Consider the following 20,761-nt stretch of genomic DNA (forward strand, 5'->3'; position numbering starts at 1 on the left):
CCATTAAAATCTAAAAAAACTTTCAGTAAGGGTCTCTTGAGGTGTTTTGGCTGCTGCTCTGAGGCATAGGAGACATAAGAATCAACAGAGAAAAGAGCAGCAAGTGATCAGGTGAGAATAATGGGGAGAAGAGTGAAAAAGGGGAGGCGGGGGGCTCAAGGAGAAAAGGGAACAGTAGAAAGCAATAGCTTGAAAAAAGGGCCAAGAAACACTGTTACCATGGCATGCTATGGAAAAGGGTTTGGAAGCCAGGCAATATGAGAGTCTGCTGAGTAGCGAAAGCACCCAGGGAGAATGAGGAGAGGAAGCCCCTTATGGACTGCAGCCAATACGACCCCATTTACATCTTTTGGCTGCTTGTGTGTCGTCTTTTTTATGGCCAGCCCCACTTCCCTTGTTGCACTACACTGGCCGTTAACATTACAGCTGGGGGGATTCTGACGATAACGTCTGCGATGGGTTTGTAGGGGCCACCATGGGAAAATAGGTAGTTTACAACCAGATGCCACAAAACAAGGAGCTAGGGTTTGGATCGTGTCTGTTATTTACCTTTTTGCTCCACTTCTATTTTAAGCGTTGGAAGAGAGAATGAAAGGGGTGCAAGGGGAAAAAAAGAGATTAATATGAATTAACTGTCATAGCTATGATTACATATGCAAAAACACATTATGTGACATGGACAAAGATGGTCAGACCTATTCAGAGAAAGTAGGAAAGTTGTTAGAAAGGTGACACACCATCGTCAAGGTCCTTTGTTAGAAAAAGGGCTGGATTAGAACATTGAAAATGATAAATCACAGATTTGGTTTATGGCACAGTGGTGGATGGATTTTGTCTTTGATAGACTGCCAACTGCCTGCAAGTATGAGCTATTGCAATGGCATAACTTCTGACATTCAGAAATTAAATAAATCATTTATTTTTGTTTGTTAAATAAGCAGGACATTCTGAGATTCACATTGAAAATTACAAACAAAGAAAATGATCACCCTTTAGTTATAGAAATTGTTGAAATGATTATAAGTTAATAAAACCATTTATGAGACTCAAAGCTTTTTTTTGTCTGTGAGTCTGATTGTTTGTATAGTTAGCTGTTATGTTATGTACTATTCTTTTTAAGGGTAACATTTTGTTAGTAACCAGTATAAACCTAAAATGATTGATAGAAAGAAAGAGACTCAAAGCTATTCTGTGAATACTACATGATACACAAGTGTAATTTAATGTATCATTTTTATTAATTTACATTTATTATAATTGACCATATTGCTTTCAACCTGTGGTCTGTGTTAATCCACCCACCACCATTAACCAAACCTAATGCCACGAAAAAGAAAAACTGTCATTTGTCTGTTTTTAAATTGTATTTTTTTTTAAAGAAAGTTAAATATAGAGCAGTACACTTTGCCATATTTAAAAGCAATACATTTAGATTTAAATACAATTAAGATGTAATTTTACCATTCAGGACAATATAACACTGATTAATACCTACAAAAGCCTTGGTGTAACACTCTACTATACTTTTACAATTTTGAAGCCATATGTACACAAAAAAACAAACTGTGGCCTGATCAAGGAAGCAGGTAATCATTGTAAGTCACTGGAGCAAAATACATTAAGATAGCATGCACTCACTGTTGAAATGTGTATTTCATTCCTCAATACAATACAACACTATAGTTCATTTGTTATTTGTGTTTGCCTCTGTCTGCTATAAATTAGCAACCTGTGCACATTCAAACTAGCCACCAGTGCTAACAAGGATTACTCAGTCCATTCATCTGAGATGTTTACGGCTGAATTGTAAAACATATCATATCAAGACTTAAAAAGTAAAATTAATTTCAAATGCATTAGTATTGCATGAAAATCACCAGCTTAGTTTAAACTGCAACAAGACTGAAGATTTCAAAAACGTATTTTCAACAAATTTACAGAATTCTTCGGAAAAGACTTTTCTCAGGTTAATCTAAAGCCTAGGTCAGACTACAAGACTGTCCCAAGTCATGTCTTTCCCACCTGGAACAGGTGAGATAGACAATTGTTCTGCCTGCTGTTCAATAAGTAGGTTGTTGACCAAATGTGACAGGACAATGATGGGCATCACAGAAAAAAATATTCAGTCATTCAAGGACACCTCCGACTATGAATTATTATATTTATAAAATAATTATATTATATTATTATTTAAAAAATGCCGAAACATTTATATTATTACATGGCAATGAAGTTTAGGGCTGTGTTCGACCAAAGAAATTCTTAGTCGACTTAAACTTGACTTTGTCGATTAATTGATGATTTAATTTTATCAACAGATCTGTAAAATTGAGTTTCTCCACAAATAATCACACAAATAAATCTTGTGTTTACCCGAGATGAGCTCGTAGGTTTCTCAGACATAAGTCATTCAGCATGAAAAAATAATAAGTAACGACTAATTGACTAAAGAGATCTTAGTCGGCTGAGCCCAAAACAAAGAAATTGTTAACTAGTCGACTAAGAGGGGGCAGCCCTATGAAGCTACAGTTTACTTTAAAACAGGAAATTAAGTTTATTGAATTTTATTGCTATAAAACGTATTTGACTTAAAAAGTAATTTATATTAACATGGACTTATTCAGACACATTGCTATCAAATATTATTTCATTTGAAATACATTTTTTCAACAAAATAGCTACTTTTCTTTTTACTGATGGAGATGTTAATCTCCAGAGCACACACTGCATGCGTCAGTTCTTTTGCCCTTGATCTACACCTCTATTGGTTTTTGCCTTGCTCACATTTCAGTCTCGGATGGCTTCACAATACAAAGGCTCAACCACAGCGGGCTTGTGAAGATCAATGTTGAAACACTAAATGTCCACATTTTGGGCCAGTTTGCATCGTGGGATAATGTTAGCAATTGTAAACTAACTTCCCCTTGAAACCTGCAACGATCCAGCTCCAATTAGTGCAGGTTCATATTACAGCTTGAATCGGTTGGAATTGTTGAGTCTGACTTAGGCTTCAGTGGCAAAAAAAAGCAGTGGAAACTAGAGATTCAGACGTATCCGTAAATGAATGCGCGCCATTCTGCAGAAGAAATTCAAGTGTGTTGTAGCTAACTAAGAGATCAAACACTGATAGGAGGCAAACAATTTAACAACAGTTGAGTTCTCAGCCTCAGCCACATAGGACAGAGGAGGCGAGAAGAGGACAGGGAGAGATGGAGTGAAGGAAACCTGGAAAGAAAAGGAGAACACACGACGGAAGACCCGATGACATTAGTAGAGATGAAAAATATAAAAATAGCAATCAGTGTGATCAGAAATCAGTCAGTGGATGAAGCGAGTGAGTCAGACAGCCGAAGAAGTTTCCTGCAGATTGCACAGGGGAAGGGAAAAGAGTCAGTCACTTTAAAAACAGCAACATTAAAACAAACAAACATGAGACACATGCCAACCCACACTAACCCCAAAGATCCTTAACTTTCTCCACTAGACATTGCAGACTTTCTAGGGAATCCCTGCTTTCTAAATCAAATTATAATGACTATTAATAATCAGGTGAACCGTCTTTATATGAATGGATGTCTGCTGTCAACTGCAGACTCCACTAGTGGTTGATGTGTTTAGTTTTAAAATAAAGCACCATGTAAGCTACACTGAAGAAAGAAAAAGGGAAACAACTTAACACAAAAACAAAAACACCAAAGGGGACCCAAAAATCATGCTGTTACAGCTTAACTTCAATTTTCATATTCTGGCCATCACTGTCACATGGACCTGGGGGGTTACTGGCATTAGAATGTGATGAAAAATGGGAAAATTAGCATTAAGGACTATTTATGCCCACTGGCGGCGTCTCTACATTTTTGCAAGGGTAGAATAGGAATGGAAACTTTTTTCTGTTTTTTTCCCGGCATTTTTCAAAATGGCTTGCACAGAGCAGTCTTAATGAAGAAACGTCTCTGCTTTTATGTTGCCTGATTCAAGCAATTACTAGAGCCAATTCAAAGGGTGACTCAGTGCCAGGTGAAGGCAAAATTTACATCCTTGGCTGGAAAATTAAGATAATGTTGCTAATGAGGGCAGTCCATGACAGGCACCAAATTATGAAGCCAAAAGGATGGAAATGGTGGAAATGTAGGCAACTTGTTTCAAAGGCCACTTGCACGGAAGTGAAAAATCCCAAATTGCTTGTGTGATTATGCAAAGGCTTAGACAATAGAACAAATTAATTAAGTACCACATTATATTCAGTCAGTCATAGAGACAGAAAACAACTGTTTATCATATTATGTTATTAAACGGCTGGCCATATTTCATGGCGCAGACAGACTTTGAGGGGCAGCAGTTACAAGTCAAAATGAGGACACGTGTCCCGCAGTTGATCAGCTTAATGGAGATTTAATACGTTGTCTTGCAAAACAACTTCTCAAGTCTTGTATCCCAGCAAATCCAGGGGATCCTAAGCTCCTGAACCACTGCAATGTTTTTAATCACAAATCTTGGTATTTGGCACATGATCTATTCCATCTGAAAACTAGAAAACTGCAGTAAGGTCTTTGCTACCCCATGTGCAAACTGTAGGAAGCGTTTGCTCTGGTGTGGAAAAGCTCAGTAAATCTTCCCCTATGCTGCCTTTCTCTGCGTTAGTCTGACTCTACAAAATGATCTAGGGTATATGGATTGTATTTTGGGGAAGAGGAGACAAAGGATTGGTAAGAGGGAAAAAAACATAACAAAAAACTTGCCTATAAATCACAATCTATCACAGTTTACAACAGGACTTGAGTGGGAAAGGCTGAACTGGGCTTGTGTGGACTGGGTCAGACTGGGAGAACACTAAGCACTTACCAGGGCAGTCGCGATAGGATACATTCTGTGTTCTTGGTCCTATTCTGGTTGGGCATGGACCTTGAGAAGCAAAAAGACGGGGCTACAGACATGCATTGTTTGAAACTGCTTAGAGTGAGAATGAGGACCTGTTTGGGTTTTTTGTTAGAAAGACTTTGCCAGGACTGCGAGTCCTTGGGCAGAAGTTTATTTTTCACCACATTACACCAGTCTTGACTGTTTCCTTGGTGCAAGAAGGAGGCAAAAGAAACAGTGGGTGGACATGAGTGCACCTCGAGGCTAATCCTACTATTAAGTTTTGAGGTAACACAGCAAGACATGAAATCAATACTTCACTTAACTATGAGGCGTGTAAAAAAAAAAAGAAGAAGCTGTTAGGCATTTCAGGTAAAAGCAACATGGTTTTGGCTTTGGCTCAATAAGGTGGACTCAAATACTCATTATTGCTTATTTCATTTTTAATTCAGGTCCTCAAAGCCTTGGCGAGGTTAACCTTTAAGTTGTAATGAGTTTCACCATCGAATGATGATCACTAATGCATTCTGATTCAACACTGAGGGGAAGAGCTTGGCCAGGTATAGTGGTAATGAGCAATGTAGGAGAAATATGTTGAATATAAGAAAATACTGTAGAATAAAGACGCTCTATTTATATTTGGGCTGAAGTTCCATTTTGAGTTGATTCAAAAGTGAAACACGTTTAAGAGAGTGTACAGTGTACAGGTAGTCATTTGAATCTACAAGAGCTGCCAAATACTTCACACTCTAATTATGTCAGTTCCACCTGATTAGTGATTCTGGCAATTGATCTAAATCTTTGTCATTAATCAGTTTGTAAAGGTTACCTCAGGGAACTTCCTTCACAAATTGCAAATGAACAGCATCTTAAAGGACAAAGGGGAATTTTAATTCAAAGGGCAATCTAAAGATTGTTTGGGAGCAATGAATATTTTAGCATCCACGGAGCAGACAAAATGTTAACACTATCTCTTTAGATGAAATATTACCTTGTTGACTTACGAGTGGAGCCATTCTGTTCTGTTACATAATGAAACATCTGTTAACATATTTCAACACCTGTTGTATGGATGTATATTAAGCCATCAAGGTGAGCTGTGTTTTGCGCCCGATAGACTCTCCGTACAAGACTAGAGTAATGAAGCACTCGCTTGCCATCACGGAGAGTCAGCATGACTTCCTCTACCCTCACTCTATTCTGCTACCTCATAACCAGGCTCGTCGGTCGGCTGGAAACACAGTGCGCACATCAATAATAAAGGCAGTACAGAAAGAGGACCAAAGGGTTTTACAGGTCATATTTCATGAAAAGTTCATGGTGTGACACAGATGGAAGAAGAGACAGAGGAAAATGGTGCTGGAAGGTGTTGCACACAAAGAGAGCAGAATGTCTGGAAAAGGCAGGAGGAAGAAATGATACGGGATATGATACAGAAGCGAGATAGAGAGGATGGGAGTGTGTGTGTGTGTGTGTGTGGGGTGGGGTGTGTGGGGTGGGGTGGTGGGGGGTGGGGGGTGTTTGGCGGAGGGAGGGTTTTCAATTCATGACGGAAGGGTCAAACTTACTGTAGGGCACACACTCATACTGGACCTCCAGGTACTTGTAGGTCCCTGGGCAGGGGTCAGGGAAGACATCTGAACCTGTGATCACGATGCACTGAGTCCGATTGTTGCATCTAGAAACAAACAAACGGAAGCAAATTCAACAAAAGCACCCTAAATACATCCACACTAGTCTTTTTAAACATAGTAAATAGTAAAGGGAATCAAACATGTGTTCTTATAATCAGGGGAGGGGATTTAAATTGCCCAACAAAGAAATACTACAGTTACCACATGGCAATGCTGTTTAGTCTGTTTGCTTACGGGCCAACTCCATTGCTTTTCACTCAGTACTTGTCTTGGGTCTTCTTTGCTATGTGTATGGTGTAAAAGAGGTCCTTTGAACTCTGTGCTATTATGTGTCTTTTTCAAGAGCTTAGATAGAGTGTCTATGGGCAAATGAAAAAATACAAAAAGCCTCTGCAATATTTTTCCCCCTATGCCATAATGCAATATTACATATCTAGTCAATAACTGACCAATGTATTACATTCCTGGTTTTCTGAATGAATCTTGCAGTTACACACAACTTTGTGCTCCATCTGTTCTGTAACATTTTCCCTGCAAGGTGTGATCAAATTGAATCAGAACTGGCTACTGTGTGTGTGTGTGTGTGTGTGTGTGTGTGTGTGTGTGTGTGTGTGTGTGTGTGTGTGTGTCTGTGTGTCTGTGTGTCTGTGTGTGTGTGTGTTATATACATAACTGCTCTCTTGCATATAGAACTCTGTGAATAAAACTAAGAGAAATTAAATGTACATGAACTGCACAAATAAATGCAACAAATGTCGGTGGATACGACATGGAGGCTTATTCACACAGGACTACAATTGCATAGGGACCTCATGTGATTTGTGGATTTGACCCCCCACATCTGTGTTTGGTGGGGCGCATTTGCACAGAATAAACAAAGTCTGTGTTTCGCTCAAATGTCCCGTCTTATTGATTTGAGCTTGCTCCTTTACTGAATGGGTCTACACATGCTGAGCAGCTAGATGAGGCTCTTGAATTTTCACTCAAAATGCCATTAAGATCAACATTAATGATTTCTACTGAAGTCTCTATAATTCTCGATCCGGAAGAGCAAAAAAAAGTTACATAACCAGAATGAGATGTGTTTTGCAAAATGTGTGAAATTTATATATTTTTAAGGGAAACAACTTTTAGAATTTAGAAGAAATTATTAGAAATTACATGGAGGACCTAAGGTTTTATTAGCTATCACAGATATACATATAGTTTTTTTATTTCACCAGCCATGTGCAACAGTGTCAAAAGTTAATTTCGGTCCCTGCCTTTAACATCTGGAGAGCAGACAGTCTAATTGAGCCTGTGGTGTGCTCTGAAGCCCGGGGAATTGCAGGTGACCGCCCTTTTGCTGTACTGAAATCATGATAATGACATCTATACTCCCAGCAAGCCCACTTTGCTACCAAGGGGACTAAAAATTCTAATGGCAATGTGAGGAGCCAGATCAATAACTCTGTTCTGCTGATTTAGCAGGGACCAGAGATAATATTTGTTTCTTCTTATCACAGACCAGTGAGCCCATTTACAGCGGATCATTGGAAAATGTATTACTGGTTGCATTGAATTGTGCTTTGGGTTTTGCCTTTGCTTTGGGCCGCTGAGGTAATCACCGTTCTGTGTCCAAATGTTATTAATATAATATTAGGTAGCGCAGTGGAACAGTGGAGAGTAGCTTACTGTTGGGATGTATAGCATTGAACAGACGCAGTGAGGGGTGGAAATTGTTTAGCTGTCTGATTGAAAACAACCACATTTTAGCTGCATGCCATGAATGCGTGCAGTGCCTTATGGTTTACGGCACACACAAAAAATTACTCAGCAACTTAAACAAACGGCTCATGTGTTCAAACACAAAAAAACACTAAATCACAATAACGGCAGGGAACGAAATTAGCCATTGCTTTTTTCTCCTTTTTTTAAAGCACAAAAGCAATTCATCTCCCACTTCCTCCTGTTATATTTCTCCCAATCAGCATGTATGCCAATTAAATTGTTCATGCATTTTTTACATTTGATAGAGAATATTTTTTAATTTCACTAATACATTTTTTTTTTCTTTTTTCTTTTGGTAAGGTTCATTTTACCCAAATAACTAGTGTGTGTGTGTGTGTGTGTGTGTGTGTGTGTGTGTGTGTGTTTGTATGTGTGTGTGTGTGTGTGTGTGTGTGTGTGTGTGTGTGTGTGTGTGTGTGTGTTTTTAACACAGAGCCATAATGAGACTATTTGTGTCAATATCTGCGTGTGTGCATCTGTGTTTACTGAAGGTCTCAAGGGGCATTCCACCTTATTAATGACCCTCACGTGTGATAACAGATGACAATATCAGCATATTATATTTGTTTTTATGGAAATGAATTCCATGAATTACTGTTTTGGAATTAAAACAGGCACCTCATGCTGGGCCCGTAATACGCCGCTTGTTTTTGTGGGTGATATTTCATGACTCTGCAGCACTTTCCATATATTATATGGTCACTTTGATGATTCTGTCCCCTTGCTCATGCATAAGTATATCATGCAGGAGCAATATAAATTACAGTGCTTTATCTAACAGATTCCGATGAGACTGGGAAATGACTGGCTGGTTTATATTAGGCATATGAAACAGAATAATATCAAAAATAAAATTCATGACACTAATGAGACATAGACCTGCCATCGTTTGTCACGCAAATGTATTAAACAACAGGACATAAGCACTGGGGAAAAAAACACCTCATATTTCTTTAGAAACAATGTTGACATAAGTGTTGATAGCTCTTTCTGATATATTGCCCTAATTTTAGAGCTGTGGAGCAGGAGCGCCCTGTTCTACGGGATTCCGTACTCAGGACTCAGATTCCTTCTTATCTGTGAAACCTTGAGCATCTCCTGAGACCAATTGAAAAAGCCCTAATGACTTTTCCTATGCATAGTCCTAGCCCTCAATTTGAGAGAGAGCATGTAATTGAAATTCCTCCCATAAAAAGTTCAGCATTTGGGCCTGCCAGGGCACAGTTCTCAAAGTGCACACTAATTAAATACATGTAAAATATGATATCTCTGACAATCTTTTGATAGTCTGAGGCTATATAGTAATTAATCATGTACATAATGAATACTAAGTCAAAGGAAGATTTTCTCCACTTTCCTCCAGAGTTAAACATTCTATTTCTATAAATACCTTGACTGTTCAACAGGATTTTACTAAAGGAAAAGTGTAGACAGTGTCATGCAAGAGAAATAATAATTAGCCATTTGGAAAAGTACCGTTTTAGGAGTCACAATACCGAGCTGTTTGGTAATATATTTGTATTGGCTTATATCAATAAATACACAATGCCATATTTTTATTTTATTTTGACAAATTGGTGAAACCAAGTCTAACGCAGATGTGACGTAATTTAAAAAAGGCTTGTCCAGTATGAAGTTTGGTTTACAGAGCTCCACATCCTGAAGAGGTTTAAAGTCCACATTTGCTAAAATCCTGAAGCTGTATCTATCTATCGATCAATAAACTTTACAATATATTTATCTAAATATAAAAAAACAAATGTTAAGTGTCAAAAATAGTTGCAACATAATTTATTCTTGAAGTAAAACTAAAATGAGAGCAAGATGGAGCAACTTTCTGCTTTGATTGCCTCCATTTCCCCGACCAGCCTGTTAATCACACTGAAGTATTCCAAATGTAATCCCATCACATCTCTGACCTTTTGGGAGAGGCAGACATCAGTAAAATTAGAGTGTCACAGAAAATGCTGCTTGGATTTGATGCAAATCTCCTTTAAAAATGAGCACTCCCTGCTGACAGCGGGAAAGGGTGTGATAAGATGCCAACAAGGTGTAACTGATAGCACTCCTGATACCATGTATCCACATGCAATCTAACCTTCTCTACTGCCATCATAAAGCATGTCAGAGGGATAATTGGACATGAATATAATGTGCCAAGTGATTAATAAATTGACTTGACAATAAAAAAATTCTGCAAACTCTATTTCCACTAACAAACCATACGACAAAAAAAAAACACATAGAAAACTGTAATCTAGATCTGTTTTCCACTAATCCCTCACCAGATACAACGCCATTTTAATCAATGCTGCTGTGTTCAGTAGATCAGCATAAGCTTGCAACTCGGCTTTGCTTAGACATTGTACCCAAAACTGTGTAAATTTAAGTTTAAAGTATCTTTAGTTTACAATTTACTCATATGCACTTTTATCAAAATGTACAAATGTTCTTTATATAGTGAAGAAGACACACTGGCCAATTTTAGCTTATAACAAAAAATATGCAATACAGAAATAATTTGTGTAAAATGCTTATTATTGTTACAATTGGCAAATATAAACATATAACTCTCTGATCTATGTTTTTAGTAGGCAAAGGACTAAGCCTATAGCAAGTTTACCAAGTTTGATCACATATATTAATATTCTTAGGAAAAATCATCATGAATAGTCTCGTCTTTATGCCTTTCAACGCACTGCTTTAAAACTGAACCAGGACTCCCATGATGTGACACATCATGTGCTGCTCATGTGACAAGGCTAGTTTAAATTAAAGACGAGATGCTCCTAAATTTCCGAATCCTTGAATGTTCTTACCCTACTGCTCATTTTTCTATCCCTCAACACTCCAGCGTTCAGGAAGCCTAAGCAGCCATTTGTAATTCAGAATATAAAAAACAGCATCAGCAGTGAAAACAATCGCTGTGTAACTGGAGGAGAAAAGCGGCATGAGTGAGGGGAGCACATTACAGAAAAGGCACAATCTACTTCCTGGTGCTCCCTGTTTGAATTTCAATCAAATTAGCGTCTCTTAAACTCAAAGTGACCCGTCTAGCTCCATTTCATCTGAAATGCTGATGAGGTTCATGGCACAATTATCAAGGCAGACATCTCTCTCAAAACGCAAGCCTGTTCATAGCAGACAGGCCGTTGAAAAATTAAATCATTTTCAGGGCCACAAAATGGCAGCGAAAGAAACAATCTGTTGCAAACAGTACACAAAATAAACACACAAGCGCACAAGCTTGATGTATAATCACCTCCAATATCAGTATATTTAGACCATTTTATAAGGGGGTGGTCCAATAATGTTTCAGGAAATAGGTCGTAAGAAATTAACCATTAGCATCCCGTTTTCAACTTGAGGTCTGACCCAATATCCGGGTAAGACATGCCAGGAACTTGTAATTACTGTCATATGCTTGTGTTTATGCTATATTTACTGGAGCTGCCACTGGTGATCAAAGGGGGGATTCCAGGCTCTTAAAGACTCAGGAGGAAGTCTGTGCGACTCTCATCCGTCCATCTTACCTATTGATTTTTAAACCAGCCAAGGTATATTGCCACGCCGCTAAAGTCAGTGGAAATACTAATGTGACATTCTGCAGGTCTAAATGTGACCTTTACAAGACGGCAAAATGCAATTTTAGCACACCCACGCATGAAGCCAAAGCTACACAGGAATGGCTTAAAAACAACGTTAATGTTCTGGAGGGGCCGAGCCACAGTCCAGATCAAGGACTTGTGACTGAACCCGATGATCCCTGTGCATCCCGACAGAGCTTGAGCAGTTTAACAAAGAAGAATGGGGAAGAAGTGCAGTGTACAGATGAGCCACACTGATAGACTGAGAGACTCAAGAGAGTAGTTGCTGCTAAAGGTGCATCTATTAAAAAGTGACATGGAAGGGCTGAATACTTATTTAAAAACACTTGTTTTCATAATTGTAATCAATTCAGAACAATTGTGTTTTCACTCAAATATATTTTGACATTTTTTTCTGTTTATCACAAGTAAAAAAAAAAAAATCCAAATGACATCTACTTTAATTCATAATTTCAAACAATAAAACCGTAATACATTTTACAAACACTGTATGTGACTTGTGTAACCAAAAGCAGAATGCAATGCTGTTGGGGAAATTTTATAGTGATTTTAGATGTAAGAGTTATCAAACTGTATGTAGCATGACAGATTAATATTCACAGATTGTTAGTTTCTGAAAGGTATCGTTTAAAAACATTGGAGGAAAAAAATTGCAACTCACAGACATTATTAACACTATTAATGTTAATATATAGTCAACATTTTATATTGAAATATTGTTCATGATTTAGTAAATTGTCTGAAAACTAAAATGTGTTTAATGACAAAATAACCAAAAAGACTTGTTTGTTTTGGCCGAATACGAATCTAGGTACATCATCACATTGACACAAAGAATTCAATACAAATCTAATTTGATCATAAATTAGTCCTGCACACTGACTTTGCCCACATTGGTCTAAAACATCAAGACGGTACAAAATGGTATGGCAAAAAATAGTTTTAACTGTTGACAGTATATACTCTCATACTGCCCAACCCTTTTGCCGTAGTCAACAGTATAATGTGATATAGCATGTGTGCCAATATAGTCTTGAGCAGAGAGCAGTTTCATGGCTCATGAATTTGTGCACACCCCAAGCTTAATCTGGATCTTTATGAAATCTTAATCTGCCGCGCTTTAAATAAACACTAACAGAGAGGAAGAACAAGGCAGTGTGCTGTCAAGCGGCAGCAATGGAGCTCCTCGGAGAGCCTCGCAAGCAGTCCTGTCACTGATATAAATAGTGTAAGCAGCATCATTTACTCTCCAGAAGTGCCTCACATTTATTGACAATTGCATGCTAATATTACTGGGTCATTTCAACATTACAAGTCAGTTGTTAACAACCCTATTAACTTAATAATGTCTGTAAAAATCTGTCACATTCAAGTTGAGGATATCATTACAAGATAAAACCCTTCAAATACCCAATAGTGAATGGTAATGATCATTTTAATGATAATGATGAACTAACTAGCTGTCCTCTAATCCCACAAATGAATTTCACATCGTCTGTTAGAGAGCTATCAGCTTTGATCATTCTTGTCAATGATATGCTCCTTGGAAAACCCATGATCCACAGGCACGGCAGGACCCAGCCATGTTATGTTTCTGTAATCAATGACCTTGTTATCGAATACTTCAGATGAAGCTCATTAGTCAAGGAGAAATCAATGGATGTAAGCCACTTATTCATACTGTATATCTTAATATGTTCTTTTTGTGACAATGATTAGTCAAGATGTGTCATTGTCATCGCTACTACTCCTCAAGCTACTAGATTTAACTAGTAAGTAAGCGCCAGATGGTTAGTGCATGCACAACTGAATGTATTACAAAACAATACATTTAAATTACAGTTTTAATCTAAAAGTTGTGTGGCAAGAATGTGTTGCGGCTGTGATCATTATCATCAGTGCAGATGAGGAAATGTAATTATTAAGAACTAAAATCCTGAAAAAGAGAACATAAAAAAATCACCTCGCTGAATATTATTATCAATGAATTAATTATTTTAAACTGTCCTGCCATGCAGTTTCACATCTGCTGGGGAGGTGTCCACGTGAAAAATTCCTGCACAGATTATCACCCACTTGAGTCGACTAATTGCTTGCAGCTGAATGTTCTAATTGAGCCACAACCGTCCTAGGGCTATTTTCATAAAATCATTGTGCTCATGAATATAATATGCCAGCCAGATATAAAAACAACTTGGAGTGCCAACAGGATCTATCAAACTCAGTGATGCCTCAATCCAATTCTCCACACTTCAGGACCACATTAATTTCCGATGTTTAAAAGTGAACACAGTTTTCCACACAAGTGCTAATGTGATTTTTCCCGCACACTTAAATTTGTAGGCCAGGGTAATTATGGCAACAAATAATTTTGGCTCTTCAATCTTTTCTTGATGGAGACTGTACAGTTGAAAATACTACTTTTTTTTCTGTACGCAGTGTGTGTGCAGTGGGTTGCTCCACATATGGAACATTTCAGCTGGGTTAACCTCAGCGGGAGCCAGAGAGCCGACCAGAGTTTTGACTTGTGGAGAAGCGAAGGGCTCAGACCTTGAAACAAACATTGCATTCCAAATAGGCAGAATATAAAAAAATCACCACATTTCTTGTTTGAGGATAATTATTTTTGGCAGCAGAGGCATTACATTTGCTTCTTATTTTAGTTGATTCCTGTAAATAAATAGACAAGAGATACTAAAATCACTAATTAGTCCCATATGCAATCTTGGGCATTTGTCAAGCTGTCCTTGAATCTATTTTCATGACAGTAGACTGTTTTAAGTTTCTGCACTGATGACGCAAACACTGCTTTTATGATATAAACCTACATAGGAATTAAACTGGCTTCATTTCACGTATATTAACATAAATAACATAAATCTGCTCTCACACTTTTCATGGCGATATATCTCACAAGACGTTCACACTGACAAAGAAATTATCTATGTATGGCACTTTATGTAAATATATGCCACTCACTTTTTTACAGCAGTTGATGTCTTTTGGATTTCTTCCTGTGGTATCAGATGTCAACTCTTATAAGGTTGTTTTTTTGGTGTGATTTTTGAACCCACGCACCTGACAGAGACCGTTTGTATCACACGACACTTTCTTCGACACATATTTCTCTCTTTGCTCCGAGTACAATAGCGCAGCAGTGACATTGAAATGCTAAAAACACATTTAAAATAACATCTGAACTACGTCTTCTGGCACTATCAGGATATGCATATGGGGAAAGCAGTCAGAGTACTCTACAGACGCTGGTGGAGAGCCTTTCTACGAGACTGTTTGGGATTTGCTGTCAGGTTGCTCCTGCTGGGTCAGTTTTTGTGCTTCAGTGGACTGTTTTTTGTACGAGCGAGGCTGAGGGCAGAGTAATACACGGGGCCACAAGCGGGGAGCAGGCAGGCTGCAGCTTTTCAAGACAGACAACGTGAGTCAGCTATCTGACTTCATCAAATAGGGCTTGACAATAAACCCCCTGAATACAAGCGCTCCACTGTTTTATTTCATTTTTTTTTTTTTATTTCCCAAGGCGGCTTGCCAGAGTTGCTGACGGTCTCATACCGTCCAATTTCTCTCTCTGTGGCACTCATATGTCATTCCATCCCGTGCACTTTGGCTCGGATGGCATCCCTATGTGACAACTGGTCTCATGTATACGGTGTTACCAGTGGAACCCTACTGCGCAAGTCCATGCAACTCCGTGGGTATGTTTTCCACAATAAATCATCCTTCTTTGCACATGAGTGATAGCTACAGAGACAGTGGCTTTAAAATGTGGGACATCCCTGTTGTCAGTGATCAATCTGTAAGTCGGGCCTGCCAAGAGCCTGCTCTTAATCTGACCAACAGGATTTACCAAAGAGACAATACAGAAGAGCAGTATCATAAAGTTAAGAAAATGCCGAGGGTGGAAGAAGTATTCAGATCATTTACTTAAGTAAAAGTAACAATACAACAGTGAATTACGCTAAGTATCAATAGTTAACATTTAAGTTGACTCAACGTGCAGAAGTTTGATCAACATAATGAACTTTAAGTATCAAATATAAAAGTAGTTTTAATGTCGATTTATTTTTTCAATGATTACATTTTATCATTACATATTATGATTTATGCATCAACATGTAAGCAGTACTTTAATGTTGTAGTTGGTCGAGCTGGAGCACATTTTTACAATTTTACACACTGCTGGGTGGTTTAATAATCATATGCTTCGTATGTAAAAACGAAAATTGAAAGAGTACTATAGGTGATAAATAATTGTAGAGTGGAAAAACTAGAATACTTGTTACTGAATTGTAGTAGAGTAAACACGTACCCTATCAACAGTATTTGAGTTAGTGTACTTACTTATTTTTAACCACAGAGAAATGCTCAGAATAAAGCACGTTTTGGACTAAACTGCCAGATGAATCCAAATATTTGATGTTCATTAAAATATTTTTTTTAGACAATGCCTAAAATGTTTTCCTCAGTGTTTGATATACAATCAATAAAGGCTACTGTTCTGTCATCATCACCGCAATGAGTAAACTTTTTAAATCAAGAGCCAGAGGGTAAGTTTGTGGTGCTGGCAAACAGCCGTCAGATTTAGGTGGCTTGTTTTCCTCTCAATCTTTTTATGTTACACACACTCTCTCGCAACCAACCAACCAACCAACCAACCAACCAACCACACACACACACACACACACACACACACACACACACACACACACACACACACACACACACACACACACACACACACACACACACACTACTGTGCCACCCCACACACAGGTACACATTAAATGGATTTTGCTAAAAGCAAGTGGCTCAGCTTCACTAATAAGGCAAACCAAAGCTAACAGTGATAGACTGATGTTAGCATAGTTAATCTAGAAAGCACATTTGCAAGGTAATGTATTCAACAGAGTAAATTACAATAGACGGAATAATTACCTCCTGCAAGCCGGATCAGATCTGCAGTTTGTCAGTCATGTCAAATCAGAAAAGACTTTGTTTTTGTGAATGTTGTTGAAAGGTTCATTTGTTATGTTCATATTTTTTAAATGTGAATTTGGTGTCTATTGAGAGCTTATTAGTGTGGTCTCCTGACTCCAATTTTGTTTTTTAATCTGTTCTCTTCTATTTATCAGCCCTGCTTCACCTCCCAAGTTTCTAATTCTCTTTTGTTCAGGTTCAGCTGTCTTAGTAGATGCTAACATTAATGTCTTGTAGGTTTATTGATGCTGACAGGCTACTGTTGCCTTTTTTCTTTTTTCAACGCCACACTTGCATTCACTTTTGCTCTATTCGATGGAGTAAATCAATCTGACGGCAGCCGTGTTTTTCTCCATGGCGGAAGATTTTACTCCAAGGCAAGGGATACAGAGAATTTTTCAAGCACAGGAAAAATGGATGCCAACAGGGACAGCCAGACAAAATGAAATAGTTGACAGTGGTCCAAATCTGGTGGCTCAAGGCAACTAGGTACCTGTTGAGCCCTGGCAATTATTTTGTAAGGGCCCTGTAACTTTGGCAGATACCTCATTTTGTGAGAATTAGTTTTATACTGCACAGATATGTCTGCAGTTTTACCTTTGTGACATGATCTTGTAGGCATCTGGAAGATAGCAGTTGACATTCTCCATCTGGAAAGGGTCGGCGTCACAGATCTTGTCATCTGTTCGGCCATAGTTGGCACTTTCGATCATTATGACATCACTTCCGGGACACCGCAGATCGATGGGGTAACCCTCGCAAGACAGCTCTCTCCGTACTAAGCCAAATGGCAGGGCAGCTCGACTAAACCCTGAGGAAGAAGAGAGAGAGAAAAAAGCTCTATTAGTACAAATCGAAAGGAGATGTGTAGTTGAGCTGACACAGACGACGACGGCATGAAAGGCAGAAGACAGGATATCAGAGCTGGATGTGCTGGATATACATAAAAGCAGCATTCTGTGCATGTTCATTCCTTATAATTAAAAAAACTGCAACTGTTTAGCAAGATGACTCATGCTGATATGTAGATAGCAAACCTTGGATTGGACTACTAGCCTGACATACATCAGAATATTGAGTGAACATTTCAGATCTCAACCGCACCAGTGAGCTAATGGTGTTAGTATGTCATCCCCATGCCTGACTGGTCCTGGAGAAAATCAATAATTGTCATTAAATTCTAGTTAGTCGGCTAAAACGTCTGGAGCATTGTAACCCCTTCCATCTATGTACAGTAAGCACACTGACACAACACTAATGAGAAAAAAAAAATCCATTTAGAATTCATTTGAATTAATAATATTAGAATTTTTTTTTTAGCACATTTTAAAAGTATTTTCACATTGTTTTCTTTGTCATACTACTGTTCTGTGTTTCATTTGAGTACGGGAACACACAGCCATCACAGTCTACCACTGGAGACTTGTGGTTTACGTGCAAAGGTCTTTTTTTCTACCTAAAATGAAAAAGCACGACAAGCATTTGTACAACATGAGTGTAATTGAATCCACTTTGCAGTGCTGACAATCGAAGGGCAGGCTATCGACACACTGGAAACAATAGTGTGTGCGCGTGTGTGTGTGTGTGTGTGTGTGTGTGTGTGTGTGTGTGTGTGTGTGTGTGTGTGTGTGTGTGTGTGTGCGTCAGTGAGGGTGTGGGGGTATGACACAGTAAATGAATCATTATAGTGGCTTTCTGCTCCGCAGTTGAGAACAAAGCCAAAAGTCATACTGAAACTAAAAGTGAACTATACATAAACTATAGCAATCCAAACATGGGATATTTTTGGTCGGAGCAGCTTTCTAAGGCTGTGACATGTCAAGTATTAGAGGAGAGCGGCATAGAGCTTAAAAAGATTGCCAGCTGCCCCTCTGTGGACTTTGACTAAACCACTAGCAACACCGAATAATAACTACAGCCCCCTTCTGTGCAGTGCAGACTCTGGCACCTCTTGGAGCTTTTTAAATAATGCTGTTACTACCTGCAACTTAGTTGATGAATGTGTTGTTAGTGTTTCCAAAGCCTCTATTTCCCTTTTGAGTTTTAGTTCACAGCCACAGGATAAAGGAAGAAGAAGAAAAAAAGAGCCGTTACTACTTCTCATGCACTTATTTGTTTGGCACCTAGTAACGTGGGACCGATCCATATGTGCAGTTGTTTATAATTACAAAGCACTTATTCTTTTCATGAGTCATCCTGAGAGATAGTCGTTGTGTGGCAACGGTTTTCTTAAAGCCACAGACTTTAGAAATTGGCCTGGTTCATTTTACCCTATTGGATGCTTCATCAATTAGCTACCAACATGATTATCTTAGTCTGATTAAATGCAATGCTATAATGACAGGAGATTAGCATTCTATATTGTGTCCCTTCCCAGGAAATACTACTGTGGTTTTTTTACAAAGGAAGATAAATGTCAGTTTTTATTGCCTGATCCTCCGTTTGCCAATCAGGTGATCATCCTTCTTTTTCCTCGGGTAAACAAAGGATATATCTGTATGGAGGAGGGCAGCTTGCCTATCTAACCTCTGTAAGACTTTATTTGTTTGGGAGCATACAATCATCAGGGAAGGATCTTTTTTTTCCCTCTACTTGCTCTTTTTGACAGCAAACTTGCTCATGTGACCAATAGGCATGGAAAAGTAAAGGCTTTCAGATATGATAGGTTTCAGCCATATTTCATTTCTGCTGGCCCTTTTCTCTCTGGAGTCAAAAAGAAACGCTTAAGGTGATGAACAATTTATCAGAGACGTTGGCTTGAGAGAAAAAGCCCAAGTGGGAAAAAATGAAAACACTGCATGTTAGGAACAGGATTGGCAGCCAATCTTGAGGTCATGTCAATGCACTTCAGCATAGCTCCATCAAAAGTCAGCAATATAATGTGTAACAACTATAAAAACCAATGTAAAACACCAGTCAATGCCACATTACAATTTCTACACTCAAAACATGATATAGTCAACTAGGATTCAGTTGATTATATATATATATATATATATATATATATATATATATATATATATATATATATATATATATATATATATATATATATATATATATATCAAATCAACTGAATCCTAGTTCATCTTACTTCAGAGGTCAAATAGACTTCACATGGATCACTTGGGCAGCAGTTACATATGGCTGGGTGGGATGTATTACATTGCTCTGGTCTATTATGTGGCTGAAAGTGAACTGGCTCTTTTGCCATGTGCAAGACCTCGGAGTTTGATCTCCAAATCCGCAGCCAAAACCACTGATGCGCCGTGTCTCAGGAACACTGTTATAACACTTAAATCTGCAGAGCCTTTACAGTCTCAGCTTCTGGTTTTATGATTTAGAACTGATGCAGACTCTCTGCTTAAGTAGGAAAACAGGGACTGGAGCAATGAGGAGATAGATGTGTGCTCAAGAGTACTGTGGGCCTCCTACTGAAATGCACTAAGGAACTTCTCAACCATGCTGATAACAGGCCCTGTAATAACGCTACAATTTTGTGTTCAAATCTCTGGAAATCAAACAAAATTGCCGTCCTCTAAGTATACTTTATTTGCCAGCTGGGTTTGTGCATCACAGACCAAAAGCATGCTCGTAAACAACCTCCAAAAGCCTCTCTCCATTGATTAGGCCCGTGGCTGAACTACTTTTCACTCTGGTGTCGGGTGGTATTTTTGGTACATGGGGAGATGAGTGACATAGACAAATCTATACAGGGACACCCAGTGCAGCAAACAATAGTGTCTACAATGTCTACAATCAAATCAGCAATGCTTGGATGTCTTCTCTAACGTTTTGGTTAATTATTGAACTACATTTTGGAGATTCCTCAGAAAATATCTCCACGCTGTGGTGGTGTGATATAGGGACATATATATTCATATACAGAAATATCCC

General features: G+C 38.4%; 1 protein-coding gene across 22 annotated transcripts in view; it reads right to left on the reverse strand.

The window, feature by feature from the left end:
- The window catches only part of adgrl2a (adhesion G protein-coupled receptor L2a), a 93,273-nt gene that overhangs the window by 35,985 nt on the left and 36,527 nt on the right, over positions 1 to 20,761 (reverse strand). For 21 of the 22 annotated variants that reach the window (XM_068707446.1, XM_068707445.1, XM_068707439.1 and 18 more), the window contains 2 exons: positions 17,462 to 17,675; positions 6,426 to 6,535 (listed from right to left, as the gene is read on the reverse strand). In XM_068707446.1, the coding sequence (XP_068563547.1) occupies positions 6,426 to 6,535; positions 17,462 to 17,675 (324 nt within the window). Of the gene's footprint in view, positions 1 to 549; positions 1,150 to 6,425; positions 6,536 to 17,461; positions 17,676 to 20,761 lie in introns of those variants that run through there. The other variant, XM_068707450.1, reaches the window with a different exon arrangement.

Source organism: Cebidichthys violaceus, unplaced genomic scaffold (genome assembly GCF_023349555.1).
Source record: "Cebidichthys violaceus isolate CVI_PGR_0920_01 unplaced genomic scaffold, fCebVio1.0.p SCAF_13, whole genome shotgun sequence".
Lineage (NCBI taxonomy): Eukaryota > Metazoa > Chordata > Actinopteri > Perciformes > Stichaeidae > Cebidichthys > Cebidichthys violaceus.